The sequence below is a fragment of the Antechinus flavipes genome, chromosome 1 (assembly GCF_016432865.1).
Source record: "Antechinus flavipes isolate AdamAnt ecotype Samford, QLD, Australia chromosome 1, AdamAnt_v2, whole genome shotgun sequence".
In the NCBI taxonomy this organism is placed as follows: domain Eukaryota; kingdom Metazoa; phylum Chordata; class Mammalia; order Dasyuromorphia; family Dasyuridae; genus Antechinus; species Antechinus flavipes.
The window spans coordinates 52400893-52426159 of NC_067398.1; the positions used below are offsets into that span (position 1 = coordinate 52400893).

The 25267-nt window shown below is 41.8% G+C and overlaps 2 protein-coding genes across 3 annotated transcripts in view; one reads left to right on the top strand and one right to left on the bottom strand.

Annotated features, from left to right (window-relative positions):
• Positions 1–5138: 5138 nt before the first annotated feature.
• On the top strand, positions 5139–16220 carry LOC127552225 (histone H1.8). 2 transcript variants are annotated; one of them, XM_051982794.1, is made up of 6 exons: positions 5139–5405; positions 8609–8865; positions 12819–13052; positions 13104–13359; positions 15084–15142; positions 15671–16220. In XM_051982794.1, the coding sequence occupies exons 1-6, from the start codon at positions 5225–5227 to the stop codon at positions 16076–16078; spliced, it is 1395 nt and encodes a 464-aa protein (XP_051838754.1). In that variant the 5' UTR covers positions 5139–5224; the 3' UTR covers positions 16079–16220. The 2 variants fall into 2 exon arrangements, with proteins under 2 accessions (XP_051838754.1, XP_051838745.1); XM_051982785.1 differs by having other exon boundaries at positions 12819–13359.
• Positions 16221–22673: 6453 nt separating this feature from the next.
• PLXND1 (plexin D1) overlaps positions 22674–25267 on the bottom strand; it is a 198657-nt gene continuing 196063 nt past the window's right edge. Inside the window, exon 36 of the mRNA XM_051982802.1 lies at positions 22674–24881. Coding sequence (XP_051838762.1) covers positions 24765–24881 — 117 coding nt within the window. The 3' untranslated portion in view covers positions 22674–24764. The remainder of the gene's footprint in view (positions 24882–25267) is intronic.

A 25267-nucleotide genomic window follows, 5' to 3' on the forward strand; every position in this document is an offset into this window, starting at 1 on the left:
CTGCTCACTAGGGTCAGATGGCTCTTCAATGAAAGTTGGAAACAGGTGGGTCTCTGAGCAAAGCAGGGAATTTAGCAGGTGTTCTTACACCTTAAACATTAAGTGTTGCTTTTTGGGTTTACAGAAAGAAGAAAATAAGAAAACCAAAAGACAGGTCAGAGGAAGTAGGGGAGGAAAGAAATGCTTAGGGATTGGAGGATGTGGGTGTTGGAGGAGGCTATTTCTCCTGATTTTTCTGACTCCCTTCTTTCCTCTCAGGCTTCAGAAACCCAAAGACCTTCCTTTTTCCCTCTATGGCCACAGCCCAGGGGAGAAATGTTTGTTTTTGCTTTTGTAAAATATTTACTGTCTTATTCCCAATTATCTACAGCTTCTCAAAGATCCAGAGGGAACTTTAAAAACCATATAAGTTCAGTATTTAGTAAAAACTGATATTGCAAATAAAACTCTTTTTGCAAGTTAACTGAATGAATGAATGAACAGAGATTGAAATAGCTTTGAAGTTCAGGGTCAGATGATCCAGTCTATAATAGTCACACTAATGTCTGATTCAACTCTTTGAGATTTTCAAAGTTTTTTTTTTTTTTTTTGTTTTGTTTTGTTTTGTTTTTTAGTGGAGTGGGAGGGAGACGGGATTCAATTAGATCACATTTTTCCCCTGATACTTGATTCCATCCTCCAGGGGTCACAGACATGGAGAGTTCCAAGGGCCCCTGGCAGACAGAGGAGAGAATTCTGGGAATATAGATTATTGGGGAAATTGGGGCAGTCCTTGGGGGGATGGCCCTAGTGAGCTCCTATCTATTCACACCCCCTCCAATGGCAGCCTCTGGAATATCACTGGGGTTTCATTTGGTGAATGGTCATGGCTATTCATCGGTTTCTGTTTGGCTGCTATTGTTCCCAGAGGAAAACAAAAAGACATGCATGTGAACATTAAAAAGGACTCTTCCATGTTTCCAAAATGTCTGGTGGTATTTTCTTCCCTCCCCATCTCTAAATTATCTACCCACAGGGAAAGTATGAAATCAGTGGTTATCATCACTTGGCTAACTATGGATGCTGACCTCAAGTCTTTCTTCATGATCTCCTGGGCTGGACCATTGCCCGTGGTAACAGTTGGTGTTTGGACTGTCATGCCGGCCTCAAGTGGAGCGGTCCAGTGGGTAGCAGACCAGCAAACCCTGAATGGACCGCTTCATCTAGTGGACTGGGACTGAGGAAGCAAGGAGGATCCCAGAGCTTCCCAGAGAGATCACACAATGGTTCTCTTTAGATATCTGAAAGGCTAGTGGACAAGAGATTCATCTCAGTCTGTGATCTTCCAGGGAATACAGACTGTTGGGTGGACATTGGAGGTAGGCAATTTTAGTTTAATAGGTGGAAGAACTTTCGAATACCAAGGTCTAGGTAATAGTGGAATGAGTTCTTTGGAGAGGCGGTAAGCTCATTCTCCCTGTCACTGGAAGAAAATCTCTAACCTCATACGGATCTACGGAATCACCTAGTAAGTACTGGTGACGATCCAAGGTCACACAGCTGGTAACAAACTAGCCATCCCAGATCTCATTCATTCATTCAGCAAGCACTGTTGAATTCCTTCTTTTTGCCTTTCCATCCAAGTCTCCTTTCCTCCCCCACACAAACCCATTGGTTTCTATACTATTTCCCAGAAGATCAATGGAAAGGGGCAAAGGGGCGAGACTGGTACAATCAATCAATTGATTAACAAGCATCTATTGAACAGCTATTAGGTGTCAGGCAGGTACAGGATAAGATGATCTACTGCACTTGAGTGCTCCCTAAATCTCTTAGGCTGAGACATATTAGAACCTGGGGACATATTGGAGTCTGGGTCCAACTCCATTGGGATGTAGAGAAATGTCTTAGAATATTAGAGTCCAGTCTGGAATTTGCAGCTGAAAGAAAGCTGACCATTCCTGCCCCAGGAATTCTCTCAGGAGGAGAATCTAGCAGGAGGGAATCTCTTTTCTTCTGGTCCAGCAACCAACAGGGTGATCTCACTGCCTCCATTTCTCTCCTGCCATCTCTCCCGCAGTGGTCTTAGGAGGAACGGGGAGGGCGCAGAGAACACTTGTTCACAGGTGTCAATCCTTTAGGAGCTGAAGGTATTAGTATTGAGCAGAAAGCCCACAGACCTTCGGACCAACCTCATACCATGGCTCTCATCCACTTTTTCCTGGGATGGAGTTGTGACTGAGCTCCTATTTTCTCTGTTTTTCTCTCTTTGAAATGAAGTGTTTGCCGTAACCTGGTTCACTATGTAGAACACAAGCTATGAGCCACCTGGCTTAAATAACTAGGGAGAAAGGGCATGACTGCCGTGGAAGAGGCAAATTACTCAGACATCAGAGACAATAATGTTAAGTTTCTTCATTAGTTCCTATCTGTCTCGACAGAATCTTCTTACTTTGGTAGGACCTCCCTACATTTGTTAGCATCTGCTCCCACCTCAGCTGCTTTCCTAGCTGTATTATTGAGGCCTTATCTTCCATAGGATCATAGATTTTGACCTAGAAGCGACCTTGGATTTTAATTTTACAGTTGAGGAAATTGAGGTTGTGTGATCCTAGGCAAGAACTTAAACTCTTTTTGCCTTAATTATCTTGTCTATAAAATGGGGATAATAGTACCTACTTCCCAGAGTTGTAAAGATCACATGAAATAATAAAGGCAAAGCACTTATTTGCCCAGCATATAATAGGTGCTATATAAATGTTAGCTATTCTTATTGTTAATATTGTCCTTATAATGAAATATTGACAACAACAGCATTAACACTGTTAACATTTTATTAAATGACTTGTCCTCAATCATACAGTGGCGAAAGTTGTCACCTCACTGCATCAAACAGTTTTGATAATCACTGTTTTACATTATGGTTTGAGATCTGGTGGTGTCTGAGTTTGATTATAGATTTAGGGGGAGAGGTGTCCTTATGGGTCAGTTATTCCCACCTTCTCGGCTTATAAATAAGGAAACTGAGTCCTTGAGAAAATACTAAGTAGGCACTGAACCCACTCTGACTCTCAGTTCAGCTCACTTTGTGTTTCAGCTGCCTCTTGGAGATCCATCCCTCTTACTCCTTCTGTCAGCTCTCTTAAGTGATGCTCATTCAAAATTCAATTTCCCAGGAAGGGAGGTCACACACCTCAGGCTTTTCTTTTTTAGAAAAGAGACAGGAGGTCAGTTGGGAAGACTGAGGAAGTGCCCAGGACTCCAGAGATCAGCTCACCTTCACTGATGAGGAAACTGACGTCCAAGGCTCTACAATTGACATCGATACCTAGTTAAGACTCTTGCGGGGCATTTCTGTCTTAGAATCCAAGAATCAGAATCAGAAGGCTCCTTGGGGACCATTAGAGTCCAATTAGAACAAAAATATCCTCTGTGTCCTACCCAATAAGTCATTATCCAGGTTTTGGCTGAATGCCTCTTTTGATGGGAGCCTGCCTCCAATTTAGACGTGCATTCTTTTGTTTTTAATTGTTTTATTTTTCTGGTTATTCATATATATTAATTTTTAATACACATTTCTTTATGAATAATGTTGATAGAGAAAAATCAGAACAAAAGGGAAAAACCACAAAAGAAAAAAAAAAGAAGTAAACATTTTATGTGTTTGATTTACATTCAATCTCCATAGTTCTTTTTCTGGATGCTGATGATGTTTTCTATCCCAGTGTTTATTGGGATTGTGTTGGATCACTGAAGAACTGAGAAGAACCAAATCTTCCACAGTTGATCATCACACAAACTTGCTGTAAATGTGTACAGTGTAGTTCTGGTTCTGCTTGCTTCACTCAGTATCAGTTCATGTAAATCTTTGAGGACTTCTAAAATCAGCTTATGATTATTTTTATTAATAATATATATTATAAATATATATAAATAATAAAATAAATTCAATAAATTTAGAGAACAATATTCTATGCATGCATTCTACTTTTAGGTGATTCCAATCATTTGGAAAATGATTAAGTAAGCCTTTTAGCATCTAGTCTAATCCCTCTTCCAAAGGGTCATCACTTAAAAAAGAAGAAAAAAGTTGTCTGCCTTCAACCCTATTCTCCCTTATATCCCAGCTCAATACATCTCAATGGCTCCTACCTCCTGTTTGCCTTTCAAAGCCTTCCCTAAATCTCCCTAAGTTCTCCTATCTTTCCAGTCTCCCTACACCACCTTCACTCATCCTGCAATTCACAACACTCCGTTTCCAGACTGCAGACCACATGTCATCCCCTCTCCTCTCTGTCTCCTGGATTCTCCATCTCCCTTCAGGTCCCAGGTAAAATCTCACCTCCCACAGGAAGCCTCTTTTGGTCCCCGTTAGTGCTACGCACCTTCACTGGCAATCCCCAGTTTATCCATCTGCATCTTGTTTGTACTTAATTTTTACATGTTGCTTCCTCCCTGGACTTTGGGGTTTTTTTGATAGCAGGAGATGTTTTTTGACTTTTGTGTCCCCAGTATTTAGCATGGTCCCTGTTGCTAAAAAATGCCTCTTGGCCAGCTCTCTCTCTCTCTCTCTCTCTCTCTCTCTCTCTCTCTCTCTCTCTCTCTCTCTCTTTCTCTCTCTCTCTCTCTCTCTCTCTCTCTATATATATATATATGTTACAATATTTTTTCCCATTTTTTAAAATAACTTTTTATTGACACAATCCATGCCAGGATAACTTTTTACCACATTATCCCTTGCACTCACTTCTGTTCCGATTTTTCCTCTCCCTCTCCCCACCCCCTCCCCCAGATGTTAAGCAGTCCTATACATGTTAAATAGGTTACAGTATATCCTAGATACAATATTTCTGTGCAGAACTGAACAGTTCTCTTGTTTTGGCCAGCTCTTGAAGGCAGCTCTCCTAGCCCTGCTTCTCACTCTTTTTCCTTGATCTCCTCTTCTCTCTTAATCTCCTCTTCTCCAGGTACCATCCAATTTTCCTTCAGCTGGCCCTCATGGGCCATGCCCCGAGGCCCTTCCTTCACCCTGCTGACTGCCATTCATCTGCTCTTCAGAACCCCAGTCCAGTGCTCTTCAGAAACCCTGATAAATCAGAAGATTAATTAGCCCCAGCTGTGGGGACACCTGGGCCAGGCCCCACTATATAAGGCCTGGAGGCGGGCTGGGGCTTGCTTGGGGTTAGGTGGATCAGTTATTATTCTGCTCGAGGGAGTCAAGCTCTGGACGTGCTGGGATTTCAGGATGTCTTTTGAGGATGAGCTTCAGCCTTTACATTTGTCTTCCTCTGATGACAGTGGTGATCTGAATCAGAATTCTCCCAGTTTTCCCAATTCCACCTATATTTCCAATACGGTTACTTCTCCCCCAGATGATTTTGATTCTACCCAGATTCTGGATGCTCCCAGTGAGTCTGGGGGACCAGGTAAGTGGAGAGAGGCAAGGAGGGAGAGACAGCAGGGATGGTAGGTGTTCTTTCTTTGGGGCAATGAAAGCTGCCAGGGTTTTGGAGTCCAACCTTCTTGCCCTTCTTAATACAATATCTCCTCCCCTTCCTTTCCTCTTTCTTCACTTTCCTTTCTTTCCCCTCCTCCCTTCTCTCTTCCCCTTTAGCTAAGGATCCTACTGATACCCCCACTGTGAGACCCTAGAGTTAGCCTGGGTCATCAAAACTGAGGTGAACTCCATTGTAGTGGATTATCTCAATTCCTTCCCCCATCCCAGGTCCTGGGATCCTAATAGTACCATCTTCCTCTCGGGGCGGTGCTTTGAGATTTGGCCCTTTCTGGATTTAATCCTTTGTCCTCTCGAGGCCCTGATTACTGCCTCTGTATTTGGAGTCAAGACAACCTCAGTTCAAACTCTGTCCCCAGAATTTAACGACTTTTGTGACTGAAATCACTTGCCCTCTCTGACCACCCCCATCCCTACCCCCCATAACAATAATAGCTAATGATGATAATAGTTATCCTATGAATGACACTGAGTCATCTCATTTATTTATTTCAATAAATTCCCCATGATCTGAAGGAGCAAACATAAAAACTACAATTTGGCTCTCAAACTTCCTTGCAGTCTGCCCCCTCCTGTCTGTCCAGGCTTCTTATTCTCGACTCCCCTTCATGTACCTCCTCAAGCTGTGATACTGGCTTCCTTGCCATTCTTCCTACCTGACTCTCCATTTCCTGACTCCATTTGTTTTCTCTGGCTGTGCCTCATGCCCAAAATGCTCTCCCTCTTCACCTTTGCCTCCTAGCTTCCTTCAGAACAGCTCAAAATCCCCTTCCCACTGTCAATAGGAGATTTTGTAGGTCTCCTTTTACCCCTTCCCCTCAACAGTTGTTGGCTCCTTCTCCCTGGGATTACCTTCCATCTACTCTGCATGCATCTGGAGTGTAAATAGTTGTTCTGTCTTCCATTAGATTGTGAACTCCTGGAGGAGGGGACTGTATTTTGGCCTTTTTTGAACTTTCTGTCATTTAGCACAGTGTCAGAAACAATAGTGTCTATGACCCAAACCCAGGACTTGCCTTTAGGACAAGCATTCTCTCAGCCATACTACAGAACATAATTCTGCCCCTCCAGCCCCAGGCCCCTAATCTCCTTCCATAGCATCTTTCAAAGGAGAAACCCCTAGAGTGAGGGGAAAGGCCATGGGGACTTGACTGTAGGCATGTATCTGGAAACTACATTCAGCCCACATCCTACTTGGGGCCATGTAACTTCCTTGGGCCTCAGTTTTCTCATCTGTAAAATGAGGTGGGTGGGCTCAATGGTCTCTGAGATCCTTTCCAGCTTCAGATCTGGTCCTGTGATTCTATCATCTTCTCTCCCACCACGATCGTCAGTTCCATTGATCCTTCTCTGTCTCCACTTGTGCTTGAAAATCGGCAAAAAAGAATTGGGAGACACGTCAAGGTGGGCCTCTTGCCCAATGCAACCCTGGTTAATGAGATCCCATTGTAAAGTGCTTTCAGGTTAAAAATGGGTTACCTTCTATGCCCCCAAAGTCTAGGTCAATCAATGAATCAACAAGTATTAAGCACTACTATATGCTAGACTCTGGGGATGCTAGTATGAATAAAACAATCTCTCAAAAAATTCTAAGGGTTGTTAATCTCCCCATGGTATAGATGAGGAAACTGAGGCTCTAAAGCAGTGGTTCTCAAAGTGTGGTCTATAGAAATCTCCTGGAGATTTCTGAAATTCTTTCAGAGAATTTACAAATTCAAAATTAGTTTTTAATTCTAATTTGGTAAATATCTATACATATAACCCATATTAAAAAAAAACTCTGAACAAATTCTCAATTTTTAATAGTATAAAGAGATTCTGAGAATAAAAGTTTGAGAACCACTGCTCTAAAGGCTAAGTGATTTTTTTTCAAGGTCACTTAGGAAGTATTGAAGCTAGGACCTGAGCTCTTTCATGATACTACACAATGGAAACCATAAAGAGAAATAAATCTGAGGAGACCCTTCATACTGCATACTGGGAAAGACTTTCTGGCATGGCAGTACCTGCGAAAAGCTTTTTAAGAACAACTTCCAGAACTGGCATTGTACAACTTAGCTGGACCAGGCTTTTTCCTTCAGAGGAAGTCCTGATCCTACTTGTCCAATCCTATCTCCCCAGGTGACTACATATATATGTGTGTGTGTATATGTGTGTATATATGTGTATATATATATATCACACACGTGTGTATATATACATGCATATATGTGTATGTATATGTGTGTATATAATGTATAATATATACATATGTATGTGTGGGTTATGTATATATATGATATATGTATGTGGGGCGTGTGTATATATGATATATATATAAATATATATATAAAATGTATATATGTAAGGTGTGTGTAATATAATATATATATGGGGAGGGTTGTGTATAAAATCTCCTAGGGGATTATTCTCTGGGCTGGTAAAGTCTCTTTCAGCTCTAAATCTATATTCCTTTCTAATTTGTTATGTGAAGTTGGGAAATCAATTCCTCTCTTTGTAACTCAGTTTCCCTATCTGTCAGATGAAGCGGGAACTGGGAACATGATATGTGATGAAAGTCCCTTTGTGACTATATATTCTTGGATTCTGTGACTTTAAACTATGTGGCAAGTCCTATATGGTATTCAACAGAAATCTCTGAAGTTGTCCTCCTCCTCCAGGCATTTACAAACTAAGTGAAGTAATACATTGGTAAGAGCATTAGAACCGGGGCTAGTAGGAGAGACTTTTGGAGAGGAGGAATCTTTCACTGCCCTTTAAATATGTAGAACTGGCCCAGTTTCTGTCTGGAGGTTTTAATAAGCTTTAGGCAGCCATCTGGAAGGAACGAATACTTATTTAGTTTCTCTAAGGACTGATTGGTGACAAATGCAAAGGTAGCAATGCATACTGGCAGGAGATGCACTGACCCAGAGGAACAAAGGGGTCAAGATCACTCAGTGAAGGATGTTCAGCAAGGCTAAAAAGATAGGTTGGGGGATCTTTAAAAATGTGTGTGGGGGAAACAATTGATGAGTCTGTCCTAGAAGTGATAGGGAGATGTGGGAACTGGTTGAGTAGAGGATCTGCATGGTTAGTTCTTCACCTTTCCACTTTTTTTTCTCCCTTTCTAAGGAAAGACCAGTGTGGAACCAAAACTTCCAAGTCACCCACCCACGCTCCAAATGGTGGCGGAAGCACTGATGGCCAAGGGAGACAAACATGGCACCTCCGTGGCAGCGATCAAGTTTTATATTCGCCAAATGTACCCGGCTGTTAATATGAAAAGACTCCGTTATCTGCTGAAACAAGCCCTGGCCAAGGGGGTTAGTAATGGGGTGCTCGTGAGACCACGGAATTCTACAGCTACTGGGGCTAGGGGAAGGTTCAAAGTAAGTTCCTTCTCCTATCCAGCTCCCAGTTTTCCCCTCTGTAAAGTAAGGTCAGTTCGTCTCCTTGCAGCTCTAAATCCCCCCCACCCTCCCACCCGAAGTCTCATCTCTTTGTCTCCTTCCTCTGGAGAGCTGCTCTTCCATCTCTGCCAGACTTTCAGCATGCATTATAAGAGTGTACCTGTCCTCCAGGAGTTTCCTGGATCCCTAGGGAGGAGACAAGATGGTATAAAATCATCAGATCATAGACTGGGAGGGATCTTGGAGATTGGGGTCCCAGTTCCCTCATGTGGCAAATGAAAAAACTGAGACCAAGGAATGTCGTAGGCACATGATTCTCTCCTTCCGGTGTAAAGAGGTTTCTTCCATTTTTAAATCTGATTTTCTGGGATTCCAAAGGGGCAGGTGTACGATTAATATGAATGTACAAGTTGGTTTAGGTTCAGGATGAACCTAAGTAGAGTCACTCACCAGGTGATGGAGAGCAGAGAGAGCCTGAATTCAGGAGACAAGGGTTCAAATCACCCCTGACACTACTTGTGTGATCTTCAGTGAGTCAATTAACTTTCCTGAGCTCCAATTTCCTCATCTGTAAAGTGAAGAAGCTGGCCCCTGCTGTCCCTTCTAGCCCTAGATCTGGAGTCCTATGATCAATAGAAGGGTCTCTCTCTTGGGCTGAAGGGAGCCTTTTCCATCTGTGCACCATTCAAAGAGTTTAGATGGCCATCTGTCAGGGTTGTTCTGAAAGGGCATCCCTGTACTGAGTGCATGATCTCTGCCAAGGTTGGTCAGTTATTCCCTTGCCTAGATCTGGTGGCCTCTGGCACTGATAGATTAAATGAGCCAGCTGGGGAAGTCTAGGCTGGCTATTCTTGCAATAATCATAACTGACATGTATGACTGCTTTAAGGCTTGCTGAGTGCTTTACATTTATTGTCTGTTGTGCGATAAAATTTCTTTTGATCCTTGGAAATATTTTTAAATGCCTCCAGCCATTGGGATGGAATGGGATGGGATAGAAATGAGAATGGTAATCTGTGCCAGGAGTCAAAAGCTAGGAAAAGGGGGAGTTATAGGACATACACATTCTACATGAAGCAATATCAAAATACTTAACCACCTGTGAAAGACAGTTTTCTCTCTTCTCTGTGGCACTGAGTGCAGGGGAGGACAGTACCATTGAGGCTGGCTTTAGGAACTAGGCGCTACCTTCATGGTTTGATCAAGGGATAACAAGCAGGTTCTTTTTTCTACCCTCCATCCCTACCATCTAAAAATCTTTCTCCAGCTACTCCCTTTCCTAATATCTGAAATTCTATTACCAGACATCTATTTCAAAGACTTTCCTACTTTTACATTTTCTGTGAACATTTTGCTGGGAAGGAAAATGCTACAAGCCATTTTCAACTAATATCTTGGCATTTTCTGGCAATATTGCTAATGATCAGAGAAAGTGAGTCAGAAGAGACTTTAGAGGCCATCTGGTCTAGCCTATGCCAAAAAGAATTCCCTTTATGTCATATTTGCACCTAGCCTTTGACTTGATAGCTTCCCCTGACAGGAACTTGCTACTTTCTGAAAAAGTCCATTTCATCTTTAGATAGTTCTGAGTAATTTTTTTGAAAAAATGGAGCCTAAATCTGCCTCTCTGCATCTTCCATGTATTGCTCTAGGTTCTGTTGTCTGGGGTCAAAGAGCAAGTCTGATTTCTCTTCCCTGTGATAACCTGATCTTCTTCCCTTGCCCCCCAGTCTTCTCCAAACTCCAAGTTCCACCAATTGATCTGTAGAAGGCATGGACTTGAGTCCCTTTACAACCCTGTTTGCTCTCCTTGATAAGCCCTTCAGTTTACCAGTGCTTTCCCCAAATAGAAAAATGATACATCCAAAGCTGAACTTAGTATCCTAAATGTAACCTGATCAGGAAAGATTACAGTAAGACTATTGCTTAAAAACATTGCTTAGCTGTCTCCATCACCATATCTTATTGATTCACATCAAACTTGGGGCACTAACTTTCCATGGCCTTTTAAAAGCTAGGTTACTGTCCAGCTATACCTCTTCCATTCTATACTCATGAAGTTGAGTTTTATTGTTTATTTGTTTCAATTGCATTCTCTTCTCTGTGACCCCATCTGAGGTTTTCTTGGCAAAGATATTGGAGTGGTTTGTCATTTCCTCTTCCAATCCATTTTACAGATGAAGAAACTAACCAAATAGGGTTAACTGATTTGCTCAGAGTCATATAGCTAATGTCTGAGGCCAGATTTGTACTTAGGGAAATGAGTCTTTCTGACTTCAGGTCCAGTACTTTATCCATTGCCCCACCCAGTTACCATATTTGTCATTATCAAATTTCATCACATTTAATTCAGCCTCATATTTTTGCTGGTGCAGATTTTTTTTTGGGGGGGGGAATTGGTGGAGAGGGGGCAGAATGCTGATCCCATCATCCAGCATATTTGGGATCCCTCCCAACTTTGTGATGTCTGCACATATAACCATAACACAAAGCATCCCTCAATCTACATTTTTGGTGAACATCAAGTAGCACAGGGTTAGTGCCAATTCCTGAGATAGCCATGTGGTACTTCCTAAGTTGACATAAAGTTATCCATGACCAGGGACTACACCACCAGTTTGGAATCAAATCTAATCCTTTAACCTTCTAATTATCTCCATTTTTTTAGAGTAATATATATGACTTTATCTTCAGATGTCATGCTCAAATCTAGGTAAATTATATTGATAGCATTCTTCTGCTCTGTTAAAAGAGGAAATAAAATTACTTTTGCAATCTAACTATGACACGACACATAGTATTTGTCACTGGACAAAGTGTTTCTATATATGTTACCTCCTTAGTCTCAAAACTCTTTATGCAGTGGTTCCCGCTTTTAACAGATGAGGAAATGGAAGCTCGGAGAATGGGGTTGAAGAGAGAAGTTGAATGAATTACCCAGATCATAGCATTCAATTGTCAGATATATTTTTTATGTTACATCCAATATATGCATACATATTTATACAATTATCTTGCTGCACAAGAAAAATCAAATCAAAAAGGGGAAAAAATGAGAGAAAACAAAATGCAAACAACATCAACAAAAAGAGTGAAAGTGTTATGTTGTGAACCATGCTCAGTTCCCATAGTCCTCTCTCTGGGTGCAAATGGCTCTCTTCATCACAAGATCATTGGAACTGGTCTGAATCATCTCATTGTTGATCATCATATAATCTTGCTGTTGCTGTGTACAATGATCTCCTGGTTCTGCTCATTTTACTCAGCATCAGTTCATGTAAATCTCTCCAGGCTTCTCTGAAATCATCCTTCTGGTGGTTTCTTATAGAACAATAATGTTTCATGGCATTCATATACCATAACTTACTCAGCCATTCCCCAATTGAGGGGCATTCAGATATATCTTTGAAAGTCAGGTCTTCTGGCTCTGAATTCTGGGCTTTTGCCATTCAACTTCTGGATATCATCCCATGTTCAGGATGTTCAGGAGGTACATGTTAGGATAGAATTGAAAGACACCAAAGACTTATTCTGCCAGGTTAGTCGTTTTGTTGAGGAACACCCTTGTGTGTACTCCAGTGCCACTCCAGATACAAAAACCACTTCAAGAAAGAGACAGACAGCATGGTACAGGGGAATTAGGTACAGCGGAATTAGAAGTCAGAGTACCAGCTTTGTGGAGCCCAGCTCTCCTACTTGTTATAGCTGTGTTCAAGTCTTCATACTTCTCTGGATTATGGCTTCCTTCTCTATGACAAGGGATTGTACCAGACAGTCTCCTTCCAGTTCCAAAATTCTAGCTGCTAGCATTTATAAGCTCTGAATTTTCTATCACAATAAAGAGATTTTTATTTGATAGGTAATTCTGTTGGGTACATGAGAGTTTTCTGAGTTTTTTAAATTGGTACTGACCTATTGAATTACTTCTACAGTTAGTGACCAAGAATAAAATCAAAGTGACTCAAACTAAAAAGTCAAGAGCATCTGTCAAACCCAAGAAAAAGAAGGTCGTTAAGACCAGTGAAGCTGGAAAGGTTTCTTCAGAGGCTGAGACCAAGAAGAAGGTTTCTGCAACCAAGAAGAAGATGGCCACTACGGCTTCACCCAAGAAGAAAGTTCCTGCAACCAAGAAGACGGTGTCTGCAGACGCTTCATCTGAGAAGAAGGTTTCAGCAACTAAGAAGAAGTTGTCTGAGGAAGTTTCATCCAAGAAGAAGGTTCCAGCAACTAAGAAGAAGGTGTCTGAAGATGCTTTGCCCAAGAAGAAGGTTCCTGCATCCAAGAAGAAGGTAGCCAGGGAAGCTTCACCCAAGAGAAAGGTTCCTGCAACCAAGAAGAAAGTTCCTACAGCAGTGAAGAAGGTTCCTGTGAAAGCTTCAACCAAGACGAAGGTTCCTGAGAAGGCTAAGAAAGCTACTGTGGAGGGGATGGCCAAGGAGGACTCAAAACCAAAAGGTGCTAGAGCCAAAAAAGGTAGGCAATCTGAAGGGTTTTAGTGGGTGCAAGGCTAAGGTTCCCCAACTCGTAGTGAGGAGTTCTCCTGATCCTTGCCTGCAGGCTTGTGATAGATAACCAGAAGGAAGTATCAGTAGTCTAATCTGGAAGGTTGAAGAACTGGCATGTAGAGGCCAATTTGGGACCATTAGTGACAGCCATGCTGTTCCTGTGTTCTGCCCCCAAGTTTTAACAGCATTTCAAATAACAGCTGATACTTTGCTACCACATCTCTCCTTTCCCCAATTTGCAATTTTAATTATTAGTCCTCTCTTAGGAATTTAAAACATAGTGGTGGCTCCCCATCAATGAAAAATTATTTGGGGACCACTAAGATATACTTATTTTGGTGGCAAAAAGTTAAGTATATGGGTATAGATTGTAAGATAATTTCTTGAGTCTGTAGATAGACTAAAAAGTAATTGATAAATTTATATAGATGAGCATAAGAAAAAATAATTAGAGATCAAATTCCAAGATAAAGAGCCTGGAGTTCTATTAAAATCCAAGAAAGATCTCAGGAACCCCATCATGGTGATGAGTTGCCATAGGTCATTCCTTAAAGACAATTGGTCCAAGATGATGGTATAGCTAGATAGACCAGGAAAATTCTAGCCGTCCTTGGGAAAATTATTGGAAAATGATGGCCAATCTTCTCATCTGCATGTAACACTTGGTATAATCACACATAGGATCCCAAGTGATTCTTGGGATGAATGAAGAAACCATTTGCAATTAAACTTTTCATGTCACTGAATGCTGAGCACACATGGGTGCCCTTTCCATCTTCCACCTCCTTTCAACTCTGTCTGCCATTCCTCTCTCTCTCTACTATATGGGTGGTAGTAGGGGGATATTATTGAAATCTCTAATATAATTGATAGAGGGAGATAGATTTATTTGATTTATTCCCTAGTCCTTGACTGCTACAAATAAGAGGCAACATATGGTATAATAGAAAAATCACTGATCTAGGAGCCTGGAGACCATTCTATTCCTGATTCTCCATGCTGAAGTCATTTCCTGTCTGTGCCTTAAGTTTCCTCAACTCTAAAATGAAGAACTTAGAACTATGCAGGAACTCTAAGACTCCCTTCAGCTAAACGGTTTTATACTCTTCCTTTTCTCCTTCCCAATATTCCTTCTCTTTTCAGTTTTTGATTCAACAAACATTTTTTAAATGTTTATTATTTGTACAGTGCTGGGTTGGGCCCTAGCAACACAGAACCCACAGGGAAAAGCAGTACCTAACTTCAGGGAACTCATATGGTTCACGTAAACAGATAAATATCCATGTGATAATGACAGTACTAATAATCAAGAGGATCAGGGAAGGCTTCCTTTAGGAGATCACCAATTAATCAACAGACATTTATTATGTGCCTACTGTGTATATGGCACTGTTACTAGTTGCTAGGATATAAAGACAATGAAACATTCCCTATCCAAGGGGAAGATTGCGATTGACTCCCATTGACTTTGAGTTCTGCCAGTGTCCAGCTAGTCTAGCTCAGGCACAGTATCCATGTCTGAACCCCCTCAACACCAACCTAGCCACAGCTTCTTAGTTGAGTGAAGTCATTGGTTCGTTCCTCCAGTGGACTTGGGAAGGAGTTAGTCCTATGTCCCTTTAAAGCACAAGGGAAAAGATATCTCTTAAGGCAAAGTTTTGCTTCTCAATTTTTTATTCATTTTTTCAACAGATGTGGAAGAGGTGAGAGCTAAAGCCAAGGGCATGAAACCAAAGGCTGAAATTACCAAAGTAAGTAGAACAAAGTCCTGGCTTTCAAAGGCTTCCCCAAACTGGATTGAACTGTAGGGCCTGGATCCCCTTCCCATTCCCTTCTTCCCTCTATCTTTGGCCACCCCTTTCCCCAAAAATAAAAAAAAATAAAAATCTATCAAAATATACAGCTCTGTCTGGTAACATCTAAATGGGCCTGAGCGTGAGGAATGTTGGAACGGATCCAGTTTCCTGCTAAGTCCTGACGTTGGAATTTCATTCCTAAACTGCAAATGAGGCAGGAAATGTTTGATCGTGCAATTTCCAAAAATGCACATTTTTATAACCCAGAACAAAGGTTAAATTCCTCCTCTTTCAAAGTTCCAAGGTAGGAAAATGAAACTATTGGCTTCAGAAAAAACTTGTTTCTAGTCCCATCTCATTAAGCTTTCATGGTTCTTGCTCAGCTCAGTTCTGGCACACAGTAAGTGCTTAATAAATGCTTGTTTTGGCTTCCAATCCTCCTTCCAACCAAACTTATGTTTTTTCTCCCCTTTTTTAATATAGGGCAAGAAAAAAGCTCCCATTATACCTAAGAAAGTAGTAGAGGATCGTAAAGCAGAGAAAACCAAACTCCGGGCAGCCTCTGAAGCACCCCTGAAGACCAGAAAGCAAAAGGGATCACCCAACGTCCAAGTGAAATCCAAAGGGGCAGCTGCCATGTCTAAAGTCAGAAAGGCTGGGGGAACTAAAGAGGGAAATGATGAATCAAAGACGACTGCTCAGAACAAGAGCAAGTTGGATGTAGGTATCAAGTCTTCTACCTCCCAATCTAAAGTGTTGAGGGAATCCGACACAGTTAAAGATCAGCCCAGAAGCAAAGGAAAGAAACCTGAAGCCTCTAAAGTATTCAAGAAAACTGGGAAAAGCCCCAAAGGTTCTTCAACCAAGCCAGCCAGCAAGAAGGTGAAATAAGGTGCAAAGGTTAAATAGCCTAGAACGGGGTTCTAACAGGGGACTTGATTTTGAAATAAATGGACTTTTTTCTCTTTTTCTTTTAAAGAATGAGACAGAGATACTTGTATCTACCTGTTAATAAAGTGTTCTTTTTGCATTAGTCAATCTTAAGGTCAAGTGTGTACAAGACGTGAGGGCCCTGGCTGAAGTAAGGAAGGAAACTGGCAGGTAGGGGAATTGGTCAGGAGCTGGTCACACCAGATCAGCTCTTGAGATGATGGCTTGCCTTTCTCATCCCCTTGTTCTCTGTCCTCTGGCTGGCTAGAAAATCTGAGCACAAGCCTCGTCTGGCTGCTTCAACAGTTTCCCCGTGGCATCTGCTAATGTGAACAGAGAAGGTTGCCAGCTGGATCAGGAGATGAGATGCTGTGAGTGTGGATGGGCTGGGAGCCCAAAGGGATGAGGCAGACAGATTAGTGTTAATTAGCATCAGCTGAATTATGGCTTGCTTCACCTAATGCTGGACTACTGGGAATGTTGGGGCCGCCCATCTCTTCCTTGCTTTCTTCCCAGGTCCCACCTTAACTCCTACCACTGGATTTCCTGATGAGAAAAAACTCCTTTTAATACCGCCTCTTCCCAAGCCATTATTTTTAAGGTTCCTGCTGACATTGGCAGACCCCGGTTGGTTCATTAGATTGTAGGTTCCCTGAGAGCAGGGACTATCTTCTCCTTTGCTTTGCTTTTCTAGTGCTTAGCAAAAGTGTCTGGTATACAATAGTCACTTAATAAATGCCAGTTGACTAAACTGGTGCCTACCTGCCAATATGACCTCCTTGATGTTTGTTCTTAGTTTTAGCCAACTAAAAGTTTTCACCTGGCGATGATTGGTACTAAATGCCAAGTCCTGGAGTTACAAAGCTGCTACAATCCCTGGCTTCGAGGAGCTTGTGCTCCAGGGAGGAGGGTGAGGGAGGAAGAAGAAACAGCAGTTTCATAGAAAATAGAAAAATACAAATGCAGTGATTTGAGACAGGAGGAAAGAAAAACTTACAGTGGCAGTGAGTTGAGAGTTGAAGTTCAAAATTCAGAGTAAGGAGAGATAAGAATATGGATTTCAGGGATGGGAGGGCAGTTTGTATAAAGGTACCAAGGCAGAAAATAGCAAAGAAGCCTGGAAGAGAAATAATCTGGATATGTAGGCTGGAAGGTTTTGAAGGGCTTTAAATGATTAATAGAAAGGTTTTTATTTTATCCTGGAGGTTAATGGGAAATCAGGGTAGAATCCTGAGTGGAGATAATATAGTCAAAATGGTAAAGCATGACTTTTGGAGGACCACACTAAGTTTATTTATATGTGAAAGGATTTTGGAGGGCTGAGTCAGTTGGTAGTTTGTCTTAATGGAATCCCATGGAAAACAACAGGTAATGGTCCGTTACTCAAGGCTGTAGAAAGAGTTGGGGAAGGTTTGGTGTATCCTGGACTAAATTTGGTAGGAAAGCATTGTTTTTGATATCTTCTAAGCTAACGTTCCTTAGCATTGGGCTTGAATTCCCCTTTCCCAGCCAGGACCATAGGATGTCTTACAACACACGTTTTTAATTTCTAGAACAGAATACTGAATCCATCTGAAAAGCCCTATGATCCACTCTTCTCATGTACACTTAATCCCCCTGGGATGAAGGCTTTAGAACCCTTTCTGGATATAGAAAGCCAAACTGAAGAAATGGGTGTTTAGCTTAATTTCATCCAGCCTTGGATTTTTATGGATATGAAAGCTCATCAGGTAGGGAGACACAAAAGCAAAGGACTACTCCAGGCAAATGTAATGTAGTTTATAGAAAGAATGCTGGGCTTAGAAGCTGAGTTCGACTCTGCCAATTTAACCTTTATGGGCCTCAGTTTCCCTCATTTGTAAAATGTGGAGTTAGACTACAGCAGCAGTTCTTAAACCTTTTTTGATTTCAGGAACCTTTGATATTTAAAAAATTAGTGAGGATTCCCCATTAGCTTTTGTTTATGTAGATTATATCCATAGATATTTACCATACTAGAAATTAAAATGTCTTAGTAATATTATAAAAATTGTTTTGACCTTTTGAAAAGGTTTTAAGGACCCCAAATAGCCCCAGACCATACTTTGAAAACTTCTCTGGACTATAGGATTCTTTCAGCTCAAATCCTCTGATCAAAAGAGATGTATGTTCTCTGAAATAGTTCCTGTTTTCTGAATCTTAAGAGTTTCCCCTCATTTGAAAAGGAGATCTTAAAAATTCTCATATTTCCAAATATTGGGAAGAAATTCAAATATTTTCCATAATTTGCCATTTTTTTTTTGCCTTTTAGAAAGGAAATCTTAAATTTCAATTTAAAAAATAGGGTAAATATATGGGTTAAATCATAGTTTTGTCAGGACTCTGGAAACCACTGAAATTTTAATTTTCTCTTTTTTCTGTGTCTGTTTCCTTCTAGAAATAAGGGAATTGAAACCTATTTTTCATTTTAAAGTCATTCTTGTTGATTTTGAAAAAAAAATATAAAATTTCTTACTTTGTTTTAAATGAGTAAGTCCTTTTTAAAAAGCAAAAGATGCCCCTCCCTTTGCTGATTTCTCCCTCCTTCTTTTATCTGTCAGTTACTCTCAAAAGAAAAAGATTCCTCACCTTTATGGGGATGGGTAAACTGGGATAAGATAGAGAGGTCAGAGCTATATCATTAGGCTTATGGAAAGTTAGAACTGGAAGGTAACTGACCTCAGATCTGACCCTTTATAATTCCCCTTCCAGAGAAAAGGATTCTGAGGTCCAGGAGGTCACTTCTTCATAATGGCTTTTAAAAAGTCTGTTTATTTGCTAGGTCAGAGGCAAAATCTTCAATTAGATCACTGTCCCTATGGACAAAATAGGATCTGCTCGTTCTAGTTTCTAGGAATGCAGGGAAGATAAAAACAAGGTTCACTTTGATTTTGATTTATTTAATTTGATGTGGTCTTGTTTTTTGGAAAACATTTACCGTATTCATACCTTACAGTTTGGTAGATATGTGCTGACTTTGGCATTAGAGAATATTATGCTTGGAGTCAAAAGCCCTGATTTGAATCTTGTCTCAATCACAACTCTGGGCAAATTATTTAAGCTTCCAGTTTCAATTTCCCAATGTGTAAAATGGGAGTAATACTTGTCCTGCTTACCTAATCCATGGAAAGAGAGGGAGCAGCACAGTGGAATCGGGAAGACCTGGGCTACGATTCTGCTTCTCTTATGTACTGTGTATGTCCCAGCTTCTTAAATTGTGGTCTGCGACCCCATGTTGGATCTCCTAACTGAATGTGAGCGTTGCAAAATTAGGATTTGTTATCAGTAAATGTTTGATTTTTATACCTATTTTATATACCTATATACTTGGGGTCATGTACAAATTTCTCTGGTCAAAATTCATTCACAATGAATAGAAAAAGTATAAGAAATTCTGATCTATGTGACCCTGAGTAAGTAGGTCATTTAACTAATCTTTAACACCCCGGATAACTCTAAGATGGCAGATAGTTGCTGGACAGATTGTCATCTACACTGATAAAGAGAGCTTTCTCACTGGGAGTTCCATACACCAATGAGATCACAGGTCTGGTCCCCAAAAAAGTGCTTCAGAAATACAAGTAACTGAGTGCTGGACTAAAATTGATTGAATAGTTAAGATGAAAATGATTGTGCTCACAGTTATTTATTTTCTAGGTGTATCCCTCCCAGCCTCAACGTTGCCTCCCTTTTCCTGCCTCCTCCGCCTTGTATAATTCTCCATATGATTTCTTTCCTTCCCTTAAGTAATCATAGGGCAAATTATGCTAGACTTAAGAGATGCTTTAAAACTCCCTGCCCTCCAATCCAGATTTCTTGTTATCTTTCTTTCCATATTGGGAAAAATAGAACTCCCCGCCTCTTTGAAGGTAACCCAATTTTTATACCTACAGCAAACTTTCCAAGCTATAAATATTAGTCCCGTTTTAGAGATCAGGTAAACAGAAACTCAGTGTCTTAAAGTGGAGATGTCCACAGTCAAAAGCTAGTACTTAAATGGGTTAGGACCTGAACAGAACTAGAATCTCATTCAAGTTCATTATTCTTTGCATTATGCTCTCTTGTTTCCCATCCCCTTCTCCCACTGTCGATTCTTTCTGATTATAACTCAAAATTGCCTCTACCGTTTGCCTCTTTTTTCCTTATTTCTCCAGGGCTTTCCTCTAGTCCTAATCTGTGGAAAGTACATCCTCTGTCTTTGTCTTCAATATCTATCAATACTTTATATTCCATCTGTCTTCCTTTCTTCCCTCCCAACTTTTAAGGCTCCATTGAACACCAATTACAATGGGCCAGGATGTGGTCTTGATACTGTTGAAGAAGCCAGAAAATGGCAGAGAAGGTACGCCTCTCTGTCTGGTAAACCCTATCTGGTTTATAAAGATAGTATCAAATCTTGAAATAATTAGCTAGTATTTGTGTCTGATGAAGTTAAGCTGTTAGTAACAACATGGCTATGATAGAAGAGCAGAAAATTTAGACTGGAGGGATGATTGGAAGGCAGAGAAGGAGATTGGGGGTCATAAGCCTGAAGGAAAGGTTTCCGGGAAAGATGAAAACCCAAGTTGAGCTTTTAAAGGGGAAAATTAGGATTTGGCTACATGGAGAGGAGGACATTCTTAGCAAGGGAAATAATGTGAGCAAAGATAAATGGAAATAGGAAAGAACAGAGCGACGTGGAATGATGAACTAGCTAAAATGAAGGGTTCTATCTGGAGAAAAAATCCATACACATGGAAGGACAAGATGATGGAAGCATAGCCTGTGAAGACAATCATTTAAGTTGCTTTTCAAAGCAGTTGGACCTAAGCTTGGGAGCAGCAAAGTAAAAAAGATTAAGTGACTGAAAGAATACCAGACCAGCATTGTAGAAAGGCAAAGCCAGAACCCAGGTAGCTTAACTACTTATGTGATCTTGATCAAATCATTTTCCCTTTCAGGGCTTCAGTTCCCTCATTTATAAAAGGAGCCGGTTGGCTTGTAAGATCTCTTTAAGCTCTATGAACTGATGCCTGTATGATCCATTGGTTTTTCAACCCAGTGAAGAATAAAAGCTATTAACTGTTCTGTTGGATTATTCTCATGGTGTTTGCCCGCCTTCCTTCCTTCCACTTCTCTTGTGTGTTTCCTTCCTTCCGACTCAATCGCCAATCACTGGGAACATTGAAAGATGTCCAGTGGGAGAAGCTATTGTTCTTATTCATGGCCCCAGAGAGTTTAAAGATGTGCTCTTAAACATCTCCAAATTTACAAATTTCCCTTAATAAATTTATAAGTGATTGATTAAAAATATTTAGATGACATCATAATTCCAACTTGTGTGTTTGCTGATTTTTGTAATAGTACCTCTCTGGTATTTTCTACTAAGTTTAAAAATAAGAAGCATGGAGGAAGAGAACTTGGAGTCTGGATTGTGTTCATATCCTGACTTTGATGTTTATAAATTGTGTGGCTTTTGGGAATTACTTAAATTCGCTTGGCCTTTGTTTTTTTTTTTTTTCCCACCTCTAAAATAAGGGGATTGGACTCCATGGTCCCTTCCAGTTCTAAGTCTGTGATCGTGTGGGTGTGTGTATATATAGTTGTAGTCACTAATCTTAGAAAAATGTGCGATCTCAAATACCAAAACACATTTTAAACTGTCAGGCCCTAGAGCAATGAGATGAGTAGATGAGGCTGCTTATAAAAAACAAAATTCCCTTTGAATAAATAAGACTGCCCTGGTTGTGGAAGGGATTGGGGAAACTCAGTACAGCAGCCAGTGAGATGGCAGTCACTGTCTCTTAGTGCAGACTCCACTTGGATGGTCCAGGCCTACCTGGGGAAAATAGAAGGCTTTATTTAGAGCCGGAAGAGACTCAAATAGTTAATGATTTGATGTCAATGCAGGAGGAAGTCTCCAGTGGAGTACCCTGGAGATCTGGTTAGTTCTGCACAATTTAACATTCTTATGAATAACCTGGATAAAGACCTGGGGGAGGGCATACTCATCAAATTTGCAGATGACAGTGCTGATTGAGACAGCTAATATAGGATGACAGGACTAAATGTAATAAAACGAAATTTGCTCATAATAAAAGCTAAGATTTATCTGTGGATATTAAGAAAAAAATCAAAAAGGCAGACAAGGCTAGTTAGCAATTTTTCTAAAAAAAAAAAAGATCTGGGGTTTTTAGTGGATTGCAAGCTCAATTAGAGTCAGCAGTGTAAGGGGGAAGCCAAAAGAGCTTTCAGGAGGAGGGAGGCAGGTGATAGTCTCACTGTCTTCTGTTATTCAGATCTCAGCTTGGATATTATGTTCGATTCTGGGTGCCGCAGTTAAAGAACATTAGTAGGCTGGAGTATACAGAGGATGGTAAAAAGTTCTGAATCCATGTCATGTGATTTAGTTGAGGGAACTGAGAAGGGAAAACCAAGGGGAGGGAGGACTTCCCCTCCCTCCTCCTAATGTGTTCTCTGCCATGTAGTCCCTGCCAGGCCATGGAGACCTGGTTCTCATTGGTTCTGCCCTTTCATAGTAAATGGTCACAGCCACATATTCTCTCATCTTGTTTTTATTACAAAGAAGTTTCCGAAGCTCTCCCCTCCCCACCCATCCTCTTGAACAGCAGTATAGATACCCTTTGCCCATCATTCCATGAAAGGAAAGAAAAGCCAGGGGCTTGGGGTCTCTTTCCCAAAAGGACCAATGTGAAGGTGTGTTGGGGGAGAGGGATATCTTTAATTTAAAATGCTTTTTTGGTTTTTTAAACCAGGGAGCAGGGACTTGGGTAAAACCTCCCTCTGTCACCCCTGTGAGGAGCACTGCTTTCTGAGGAATGCTACCTTTCCAGTGTCAAGTGAAGATCGCCCCATTCCAGGCATTTCTAGGCCTGGGGATGGGGTGAGGGAGGAGTACTGTTCCCTCCCATATTTGCTACAAAATCCCCATCTTCCCATTTCATTCCTTCCATCAGCCTCTGTATCCTTCACGCAATCTGGCAGCTATTCACAGTTTGTGTGTGATGTGTGTGTGTGTGTGTGTTTTATAAAAAACTTAGCAAAAAAAAAGTGGTGCTATTTTTAGAAACCTCTTTTGAAAGTCCAGCGTAGCCCAGCTACAACCTTGGTTCACCTGGAAATTCCTCTCTGCCAATAGGCACGCTCTCAGAGCCACCTATTTTTTTATCCCCAGGGTTTCTTTGCCCCCTTGTTGTTCCGTCTTCCTCTGTGGGTCCGGCTACTTGCAGAACCCTGGTCTGTCCGTCCAGAACATTATTCCAGACACGTAGCCGAGGGAGAACTGGTCTGTGGTGGAATATGTGCAGGCCGGGCTTCCTATTTGTCATGGAAGGCGGCTTCTCGTCCATATGTTCTCACCATCGCAGCTTCCATCAGCCCGTCCCGTCCGTGTGAAACTCGAAATTGTCACCATCCCAGTCGGAACGCCCAGCAGGCGCCTTGGAAACTGCAGATCTGGGTGACACGCCTGCAAACCAACTCTCTCCCCCCCATTCGATCCGGGATCGCATCCTCATCAATGAATCAAAGAACAAATAAAACGGCAGTTTGCTTGTTAAGGCTGGTGGCACATTGTGGTCGATGCCGGCGTCTCCCCTCCAGGGCCTAGCTTGGATGAGGTAGCATTTGATTGGCGCTGGTATCCCTCTGGTGATGGGGACGGTCAGAGCCCTGATACCTGCCCCCTGCTCGGCCTTCCAGACGGTTCTTCCGGGTGTCCTGGTCTAGGGTCACCCCCCATGAAGTTCTGGCTGAGCCCTGAAAGCCCGGGTGAAGGAAGCCACCTTCAGTGGCCGGGGGGAGGGTGTGTGTCTGTGTGTGTGTGTGCAGGAGGGCAGACTTTATTCCTCATCCTGTGGGTCAGCATCTGCGAGGTACCAGTAGCCCCAAGTTTGGGGGAGGAGGAGTCAAGGCAGAAGACATCAGGGGATAGAAGTAGCATCTTTCCACCTATTGTAAGTCCCTCAACTCTCCAGCCCGGTGCTGAGGCTGGTCCGGGGACACCAGTCCATCCATTCCCCTACCCCTGCCCTCCACTTATGGGGCAAGTGACCCTGTAGAAGAGGAAATGGACAAAAAGATCGTAGAGCAGGAGCTGGGCCATGAGGAAGAGGACGACAAAGGACTGAAGTCTGTGGGAGGCAGTGGCTTGGAGGTGGCCCAACTGTGGCTCAGGTTGGGCCAGGATTCCATCTCTCTGAGTGACCAGCTCCTCTCTCTCGAGGGGGAGTCTCTGGGGAAACAGTTGCCCCAGCTGAGGGAAGGTTTTTTTTTTTTTTTTTTTTTTTTGGTGGAGTCCTATTAGATATCTATTTTCTTCTTCAGCTCCGGGCTGTGCAAGTGGTTTGAAAAATAAAATAAATCAAAGACAAAACATGGCTTCAGTGGGTCTCCCATCTTATATTGTGTTTTGGGGCCTTCATCCCTGGGTTGCTGCTTTTTTTCTTCCTTTTTTTTCACCATACAGCACACCATAAAATAGATATTTATTGTCTATATTATATATATTCATATATATATATATACTTTTTTTTTTAAAGACGTCTCAGAGTTAGCAGTGCACTGGATAGCAGAAGGTCACTTCTAGGGGGTGGGGTGGGGCAGGTCCAGCCCGGTGGAGGAGAAGGTCTCAAGCCTCACTGCAGCATTCGTAGATGTTATCCTCCATGAGGGCAATGACCTGCTCAAACTTGTGCTGCAGCTGGGTGCGTCGCGTGGTTGTATTAGCTTCGAGTGCAGCCATAATCTGGGTGGGAAAGACAAGGAAGGGCTGTTAATGGGGCCTCTTAGGGGACCGGCTCAACCCTCCTATGAAGTAAAACTGGGGGTGGGAGTGGGAAAGGGTCCTTTGCTCCCCAATTTTACCATTAGCAGCTTCTCCCCTTGAATCAAGCACTGCTTTTCCCCTGAGGTTTCCTATTAAAATGCAAAATTCTCTAGAAAAGGGAGGAAATTTGTGACTGGACTGAAATGACCTTGAGTGTAAATTCATCTGTTAGAGGCCTTTATTTTTTTGGAGGAAATTGGGGTTAAGTGACTTGACTAGGGTCACACAGCTAGTGAGTGTCAGGCTAGATTTGAACTCCCATCCTGGGCTGGTGCATAGGTACTGGGCCAGCTAGCTGCCTATCA

Coding starts and splice junctions, on each gene's coding strand:
- LOC127552225 (XM_051982785.1), top strand. CDS start 5,225: ATGTCTTTTGAGGATGAGCTTCAGCCTTTACATTTGTCTTCCTCTGAT. Junction 5,406..8,608: donor CAGTGAGTCTGGGGGACCAG/GTAAGTGGAGAG, acceptor TCCCTTTCTAAG/GAAAGACCAGTGTGGAACCA. Junction 15,143..15,670: donor CAAAGGCTGAAATTACCAAA/GTAAGTAGAACA, acceptor TTTTTAATATAG/GGCAAGAAAAAAGCTCCCAT.